Here is a 9999-nt window from a genome sequence, read left to right on the forward strand (position 1 = left end):
TTTGCATTGCTTGATTTGTATTAATCTTATTACATCAGAGATATTGGGACCAGCGTGTTCATGGTACTCGTCGCTTATCAATCAAATAAATCAGAATTGGAAATCTAGTTTTATTGAGGCTTAAGCCACTTAACGCAAACAATGCAAATGGTATGAAATAAATAAATCGAATCGCTCATAATAATGATTTAGGGGAGCTTCGAATATTAGCCGTACTATAATCATGAAATCTACCGTTTTGAAATACATGCTCAAACGTTTCTAAGATTTGCATTGGTTGATGAGATATTGAAAAAATCGTGGCCTTAAACAGTGGAATTCTTCATGTTCTGATTGAATATACCCATCCAACATGTTCTGGTTAATATCCGTAAAACGCTGGAGATTTTGATCAAGAAGTAGCACTGAAAGAACGACAAACCATTAGCGCGTAAACTTTTTATTTGAAAGAAGTTTGCACTTAAGTGCATTGTTATATGGATGGATTTTTTCTATACGTAAATCATTGTATCAGAAAGTAAGAAGATCAAACAACCCAGTTTTTCATTAACTGTGTTCAAATGTACTTAGGGAATCTCGACAGTCTTGATGTTAGCAAAGTTCTACAAGACACAGAAAATGAAACAATTTGTGAAACTTTCAAAGATTTCCCAACTAATGAATATTTATCCAATTCAATCTGCTAGAGTTAACTCAAAGACGGCGCATTCAAAACAGACTTGTTTAATTTAATCTATCTTATTGGAAAAAAGTCCATTCATTTTCCTGCTACAGTCTGTGGAAAAATCATGCATCAATTTGACTAGCCGGAACCACATCGCAATGAATTTAAGCACTCGTGCATTTCAAGTATCGCTGCATAGAGGCCCTCAAATCGGGACACAATTCTATAAATGAAAGTTCATCTCATACAAATTTCCCAAGTGAGTTCACGGTTATTAAAATGTCCAGAATCGTTTACCTCCATGGACTTTTGTACAATGTAAGAATTGCTGCGATTGCCCAACGTACCATACCCCCGCGGGACGACAGTTTCCTTTCTTCTCTCTTTCTTGTCAGATACTAAAGACCTGACGGATGCACTGAATAGAAGTGAAATTGTAGTTTGGCCACTTTTGGCTATTTTTTATCGCTTACGACCTGACGTTATAGTAATCATTTCCTGAGTCTGTGCACACTATCTCACATAATCCATTAAATGTAATATATTTTAAGACATAAAATGTTCAAACTAATTTGTATAAGTGATATTTATGACATTTTAATGAAATAGTTGCTACAATAAGCGTTTTCAGACATTTTTTAAAGATAACTTTAACAGTGTTTTGCCGTCACTTTTTACAAGTTCAACTCTTTAAAAATCAGAAATTGTAAGTCAAACAAAAACAAAGCCAATTGTAAGTTTTACATACGTCATAATTATGTCAAGTACTTTTACATCTGCTTTCTTTCAGCGTATATCGTGTGTTGGTGTCCATTTTCCCTCTACTATACCCTGGATGCCTTTCACGTGATCAAACCTCACTCTCAAGCGTCATTTGCCGTCACAATCATACAGAACCTGCCATCACTAAACAGTGCCGTCAATCCTTTCATATATGGAATATTTAGTACAAATATATGTAAAGAGTTAAGGTGAGTCTACTATGTGCTATACATGCAATTATGTAATTACTTAAAGTATAGGCTTACGCCATGAATATTCAGTGTCGATTATGTTACACCTTAGTCTTTGATGAATATTCAGAACCAACTTACGGAATATTCATTTGAGAAAACAGCTAACGTACTGTTCTTATTTATGCCTAAAAACTCCGGGCTAAACTCCCCCTTTACATTGTGTTCATTATTTTAAGTGCTTCCAATGTTTATTAATACAAATATTGCATTTCAAACAAGCCTGGTAGATTTTTTCTCCCTCTCCTCCTTTCATTCTCGCCAATACCATCTACCATCTACCAAATCCAGAATAGAAGATCCTAGCTCACTTCTACTTATAATACGCGCTGCTTTAACAAAATTTGTATGCATAAAATGTAATGCCCAAATGCACAGCAATGATACGCATTCAATACATGCAATTTCAACCAATCACATCATTGCTCAACCGATGAAGATATCATTGCGCACGAAACTCTCTCTTCCACACTTGCAACACATGAATGTGCAAATTACAAGCGTGCTTGCAAAAATTAGCAAGTTACTGGCGTTTTCCACGTATATGCAATTCATAGAATTACTATCTATCATTGTGTTATTTGATTCCGTTAGTGTCCGTCAAATATATCAGATTAGCTACTTCAAGTACTATGCTTTAATCGTAAATGAATTGGTAAAAACTTACAGATTTTGATGATTCGACTATAATCTAACCAGGCTGGATTATACCTTAGTTTTTCAGGTCATGTCAATTATGTACAGTGTAAAAGACTTTATCATTGCCAAATCATCTTTGTCAAGTGGACATTTTGCTATCAATGTTAAAGTTTAGGTTTTTTGCAAACAAGATTAAAAACTAAAGGTTTTTTTTGCCATGACGATTAAACGATGGTTTTTAGTAATAATATATTTAATTTCACTGAGATATAATAATACATGGAAACTAGTGTAGTGGTAATTCCTATTTGCAGTTTTTATTTTCTTTCTTTCTTTCTTTCTTTCTTTCTTTCTATCTTTCTTTCTTTCTTTCTTTCTTTCTTTCTTTCTTTCTTTCTTTCTTTCTTTCTTTTTTCTTTTAAGGTAAGCGATCTAATGCAAAAAGGAAACATTTAGTCTTGAAATCGTATCAATTCCAGTTTTAAAATTCAACAATTCTATGCCATTAGCTATTAACCCATATCGAGCAGTGTATGTATAAAATCCAGAAAATAAAACTACTAATGTGATCAATTAATCCAAAGTATAGAACATCAGGTACAAGAAATTCTGGCGTATGGGCATTCTATCAAAAGCTATAAATATAAGCAATTTTATTCGATAAATCTCACAAATTATTCCTCATAATTGCATTATGAATATTGGCAGCACATTCGAAATATTTATCTGGCTTGTGGCTAGTTGTCGGTTGTTTGATAGATACCTGTTGCTTATCTCCAATGCAGTAAAATGATGAATCATATTACATATAGGTAAATGAAATCCACGTTATGGTAAAAGATTAATAAATAGCTATTGACAAATGTTTCCGCCTAGTTCTGTGTTCGAAAACAAACTTGTTATAGGCTCCCTTAACCTACGTCCACCGTGTGATATATGTAGAAATGTATCCTCGTGTATTGGGTTGTTAAATAAACAGCAAAAGAGATTAAGATATATAATGGTAAAGATATACAGTACAATTTCATGATGGGATATTTCCGAGGACAATTCAACAACTACTAATCACAATGAAGCAATTTCAAAAAATGCGTTTAGAATAAAACAAGACCAACTTGATCGACTTCAGAGCCAATTTGGAACATCGTACGTCCATTACGCTAGGGGTGACGGAGAGGCCCACTAACTATTATACAAGAGATACATTATCTGAGACAAAATAAGCACCCTTACAACCTGGAGAGGGCTTAAGTAACATGGATCAGAAAAATCATAGACGAATTGAATTACAAACAAAGTGGATGTTTTGCGGGTGTCATTCGATCATTTTTGCCAGTGTTGAGTGTGTTGTATTATATCCAATTCGAGATGCAGTTTCTTCATCTGTATAATCATATAGTTTTCAAAAACAAAGGACCCAATACAGAATATTTTTTTATCATTTTACCATGCTGGTTACTTTAGTTAGGGCCTCTAATCAGGTATAATGAGCAAAGAAAACTTGGTTTTTGCATTTTAATCTTGTTGGTCTTACCGCTTACATAATAATAATAATAATAATAATAATAATAATAATAATAATAATAATAATAATAATAATAATAACAATAATAATAATAATGATAATAATAATAACTAAAAATATTACTTATAATAAGTATTTTCCATTGTGCTCAGATATAATACACAGACACCCGGGTAGTGTTATATGTGTGTTATTTCAAGATCAAAAGCATAAAAGGTATACACTCCTATTCTTGAAATCGTATCAATATCTGTTTTAAATTACAACAGTTATGGGCCATAACCCATTACGTATACATGTAAATTCGGAGAATAAATCTACCTAATTATGATCACTTAGTCGTAGTCCTAAGTATCAATTTATACAAAATGCAGGACATTATGGTTGTAAATTATGGCTTCACGGTGTTGGCTTGGAAGCACTATATTAAAAGTTATTAATGTAAACAATCTTATTTATTGGCTGAATTTCGGAAACGGTTCCTCATAATTGTATTTCAAATATTGGCAGCACATTGGAGCACGTGCTTGTGGAGATACTCATCTAGCTCATGGCTAGTTGTTTGATAGATACCTGTTGTCGTCTGAGCTTATCTTCAATGCAGTAAAATAATGAAACCTATTACATATAGGTAAATGAAATGCACAAACCTGGGGCACAAGACAGTGTGTAATGCACCAGTTATGATAAAACATTAATAAAATTGGAGTGATAACTAGCTATTGGCAATTGTTTCCGCCTAGTTCCGTGTTTAAAAATAAACTTTTTATTAGCTTTCTTAACCTACGTCCCCGTGGAACATATGTAGAAATGTATCCTCATGTATTGGGTGTTGAATAAACAGCAAAAAAAATGATGAATGGTAAAGATATGTAGTACTTGAATATTTCCGAGAACCATTCAACAATTGCTAATCACAATGAAGCAATTGCAAAACTGCCCTTAGAGTAAAATAAGACAAGCTTGATCGACTTCGGAGCCAATTTGGAATGTTTTAAGTCCATTGCGCTAGGAGTGACGGAGAGGCCCTACTAAATATCAGGGGTTAATATCTTAATAGGGGGTACATTATATGAAGAAAAATAAGCAACCTTACAAGTACAAACAAAGTGAATTGTTTTGCAGTTCTCGTTCAATCGTTGTTGCTACATGTAGTGTTGATTGTGTTGTATTGCATTCCCTTTGCAGTTTCTTCATTTTTATAAACATTCATTCCAAAAATAAAGCACCTTACAGAATATTTGTATTATTTTACCATTCTGGTCACATTAGTTAATGTATACAATGAAGGTTCGATTTAATAGTCCGCTAATCTAGTACAAAGTGCAAAGAAAACTTGATATCTGTGTTTTTAATCTTGTGGCTCTTACCTCACCACCCCGATGATGACGACGACAACGACGACGACGATGATGATGATGATGATGATGATAATAATAATAATAATAATAATAATAATAATAATAATAATAATAATAATAATAATAATAATAATAATACATGTAATAATAATAATAATAATAATAATAATAATAATAATAATAATAATACATAATAATAATAATAATAATAATAATAATAATAATAATAATAATAATAATAATAATGATAATAATAATAATAATAATAATAATAATAATAATAATAATAATAATGATAATGATAATGATAATAATAATAATAATAATAATAATAATAATAATGATAATAATAATAATAATAATAATAATAATAATAATAATAAACACGGGTAATGTTAATGTCTTATTGCAAGATCAAAAGCAAAAAGGATATATCCTTATTCTTGAAATTGTATCAATTCCTGTTTTAAATGCCAACAGTTCTGTGCCATGAGCTCCTTGCATTAACCCGTATCGATCAATTTATGAATGCATGTAAATTCGGAGAAACCAACTACCTAATTATGATCACTGAGTCGTAGTCCTAAGTATCAATTTACGTAAAATGCAGGAAATTATGGTTGTAAATTATGGCTTCATGGTGTTGGTTTAGGAGCATTATATCAAAAGTTATTACTGTAAGCAATTTTAGTTAGTGGCTAAATTTCACAAACTGTTCCTCATAATTGCATTTTGGAACGTGTGCTCGTATATATATATATATCTAGCTTGTGGCTAGTTGTTTGATAGAGAGAAACCTGTTGTCGTCTGAGCGAGCTTATCTCAAATGAAGTAAAATACTGAAACATTACATAAATGTAAATGAAATTCACAAACATGGGGTACAAGACAGTGTGTAATGCATGGTTATGATAACTGGCTATTGGCAAATGTTTCCGCCTGGTTCAGTGTTCGAAAATAAACTTGTTATGGGCTTCACATATGTGGAAACGTATCCGCGTGCCGGTGTAATGGGTGTGGTATAAACAGCAAAAGAGGTGAAGATGTATTATGGTAAAAATAGAGTACAATATCATGATGGGATATTTCCGAGAAGCATTCAACAACTGCTAATCACAATGAAGCAAATGCAAAAAATGGTCTTAGAGTAGAAAAAGACAAACTTCAGAACCAATTTTGAACATTTCAGATCCATTGCGGTAGGGGTGACGGAGAGGCCCACTAAATAGTTGCGTAATTAGTAGGAGCGGCACAAGTTTGTGCCCACCTTCTGTTCCAAAAGTTTGGCTACACTACTGTCACTGAACTATTACATAATCAATAGCCGAGGGTTTTTATCGAAGGAAAAGTAACCTTACAGTGGGGAGAAATAACATGACATATGGATCAGATAATTCAAAGATGGATGATTTTCTTTTAACCTATCCTTCTATGGCTCTGATGTGATTGTACTTATGCATGCTAAATCTTTCTTTTGCCTTTGTTCATTATTGTTCAGCGTTCTTTTTAGGTGGACACACACGTTTTACAAGTTAATTTAACACACCTTTTTGTTATTGTTTTTGTTTTGGTCACAACTTATTTAGACTCCCTTTATGCACAAACCCAAATTCATTTTATTAATCAAAACTGAATACATCTTTCAATTTCAGACGTTTTTCTGTGGTCAATTGGCTTGCAGCTCACCTCCCATGTTGTGAACCGTATCAAACACGCCAATTCGGTATGCCGTCTTCAACTATGCGTACCGATACTCATGTGACGGAATTTAATCTGTCTGATGGAGCAGGCGGACGTGGCGGGAAAATTTACACACCCGGTCGTTTGGTACAAGTCAGTGATGCCCACTCCAGATCGGACACTTCGAATGAAAGAACTGCCACCACTGCAATGTAATTATGAATTTAGAGTCAGAATGTGTCAAATTCTTGACAACAATTGCTATTTGACTATGTACGTCTTTATTATGTGCAATGTTCAACAAATGAAATCACCAAGTGTGTTTAACTTCTTGTTAACATTATTATGTAATCGTTCGGAAATTAATATTTAAAATGTATAAAGCCAAAGTTCCGATGTTCCAGCATCATCGATGGCAGACGGAAACATGGTTTGGAAATAGTTTGATGGCAGTTTTTGTAATTCTACTGGGAAGACATAGATTATATATTCACTTTTGTAATACACGGATCCTTGCTTCTTACGTGAAAATCCCTATATCCTAATTCTTACAAGCAAAAAGTCATTTAAATCCTGATTGGTTTGTGAATTATGTCTGCTGTAATTTTTAGCAATCGCGGAATTCATCTTGAGATGTAGTGGTCGACGCCTGGGCTCTCATTACTACGTGTGTTTGAGTTCGAGCAAATCTCAAGCTGTTCATTTATCCGGGGTGAATATGTTACCTATTGTAACCAGGAGATAAAGAAATTGGTTAGCGTCTGACGAGCAACTCCCAACAGCCCGTGATTGGTTCGTAAATAGAAGGTTGATTCATCTAGTGCCTTCATCGGAGAAAAGGAATCTCAAAAAATGACGAACGGTATCAGTACTTTTACAAGGCAAAACGCAACTTTTCTAGGCATTGTTGACATGGTGTCTTCAAGAAAGAAAGCTTTTTATTACTAAGATCTAGCTTTTGAGACCACTTGCATGTTTAAAAAATGTAAAACTAAACATAGGGCACGCTGTGATCCGCTGCGTTCAGAAATTTCAATCATCACGACAAATCGTAAACAAACCGTTTCCAAGTTTGATTGACAGGTGACGTGAACCAGTTTCGGTATCATTGACTCCGATTATAGTTGTCTCAATCTACTATCACTAGATGTTCGAGACTACCACGCCCAAATGCTGAGAGGTTTGCACTAAGATTGCACTCCTGTACAAAATTAATCTGATATACCGTTGTAGCAGATGAAGGAGGCTGGGCCAACGCACGACAGTCGGTATGCACGAACATAAACATTTATCATATAAGTCATTTTTACGTACCTCATCGTCTGGTATAAGGAAACAAAGTTTTTACTTTGAAGTGAATACCAACAACTTTCATTTTAAAACCTCGAACAGGTCACAAATATATGTTAATGTTCACTTTATACCCGAATGTGATGCATTTTTGGTCCCCTAATATCGGTGGATAACACAGATGGTAATACAAATCGTCACTATGTGAAACGAAAAATTTGGAAAAATCTCTCTAAGCCACTATGACTGTGTTGCGACCGACGAAATGGTCTGCCTCGTTGTTTCTGTGAACGTTTAATTTGGTGTGAAATTATAGGGTATAATGTAAGACATAAGAGCTTCAGAACAATAGAGAGTTTGCGATTTTCCATACGCCTTGCGCTGTCCATGCGTTCATATGGGCGTTTATATCGCCAGCCTCGGCTAAATGCTGGAGTGTCTCCTTCGTCACGGAGGAGCACAAGCCGGCTGGGACCGAGATCAATGCTTATGCTGACCACAGGAAGGCAACAAACAAGATATTTAGCGGTCTCCGGCTGTTAAGGTGTAATTCAATTTTGACTACACCCGGGTCTAGCATGCCACATAAAATTAATTGTATTTCAGTGCTTCCTGAATATTATGGTTGCTAAACCACAAATATTTCGGTAGATCAAGACCACTACATGCATATATCATGATTTTATTTTCAAAATGATAATTTTCGTGGGAAAAGTTAGTTCCGTTGCACAAACCGCGTGACGCAGTACGAAACTGTCAATTTCAGTGTCTTCCGTGGGTTAAAATCTCTATTTTGTACTGCCGATCTTAAACGTATTTCGGTAGACAATCTACACACGTATGAATGAAGTCAAGATTACACATCACTGTTGCTTTATTATAACGACTTCTTACAAACAAAATTAATCATATTGATAGTTAGACTTTCCTTCATGTTCAACAATATCCTTGTCTGTCTTTAATATATTGTAAAACGGACACATTTTGTGCCTTTTCTACGTTGTCCGCACGTTCATTTCGTCCGTGTAGAAACTGGCTCTATCAGCGACATCGTGCCGTCACAGTTGAGTGATTTTGAATAGATAGGCGGGTGTACGATCACGGCGTTTGGAAATCGCAATCTCTCTAATATCTTGTTGAGAACAAACGCCAAACAATTCAATGATTTGTTCTATATCGGCGAATGGAAGAAACATATTATGCTCAAACCACAAACACCACAATCACGTACGCACCCCCATCCACACCGCCACACTACACGTACATCCCACATACTCAAGCATGGGTTTACACCACAGAATTAGAGAAGGAGAACCGGGACTCCCTATACCGCCACGTACAATCGAGCCGTCAGCTATGGGGAGAAAATTGGGGGTATTCGGGTCCTTGCCGACGGTGCGCGGAGACGAACGAAAACAATTCTGCGTCTCATCTAGAGCGTCTTGGTACTCGCGTGCAGGTCGCATCAAGTGCGTCTCTCAAATGCGCCCATCATCCATGTCGCGCTTGCATGACAACGACTGCCTCGAGCGCATTCCGAGGGAAACCGAATACCCCCAATTTTTGCCCCATGCCTGTACCAAGATGGCGGTCGAGTCCTGGTTCTCTGGTTTTAATTCTGTGGTTTACACCCAACTACCCCACATAAACTCCCCTACATGCACACACCACAGTATGGCAATTACTTTTGAGGAGTGCAAGGACACGTGATTGATTTGCGCTTCAAAATACGCGCGTCTATGTTATTATGCTAATTTATAAAAGAAGTGGAACAATATAATAGAGGCCGTCAGCAGATCCGCCATCTTGTGGGTATACTGCCGTTCT

At 35.2% G+C, this 9999-nt stretch overlaps 1 protein-coding gene across 1 annotated transcript in view; it reads left to right on the forward strand.

Annotated features, from left to right (window-relative positions):
* Positions 1-9064, forward strand: part of LOC140155079 (neuropeptide S receptor-like) — a 188840-nt gene extending 179776 nt beyond the window's left edge. Inside the window, exons 8-9 of the mRNA XM_072177772.1 lie at positions 1455-1635; positions 6855-9064. Coding sequence (XP_072033873.1) covers positions 1455-1635; positions 6855-7098 — 425 coding nt within the window. The 3' untranslated portion in view covers positions 7099-9064. The remainder of the gene's footprint in view (positions 1-1454; positions 1636-6854) is intronic.
* The last annotated feature ends 935 nt before the right edge of the window (positions 9065-9999 follow it).

This window comes from Amphiura filiformis, chromosome 6 (assembly GCF_039555335.1).
Source record: "Amphiura filiformis chromosome 6, Afil_fr2py, whole genome shotgun sequence".
Lineage (NCBI taxonomy): Eukaryota > Metazoa > Echinodermata > Ophiuroidea > Amphilepidida > Amphiuridae > Amphiura > Amphiura filiformis.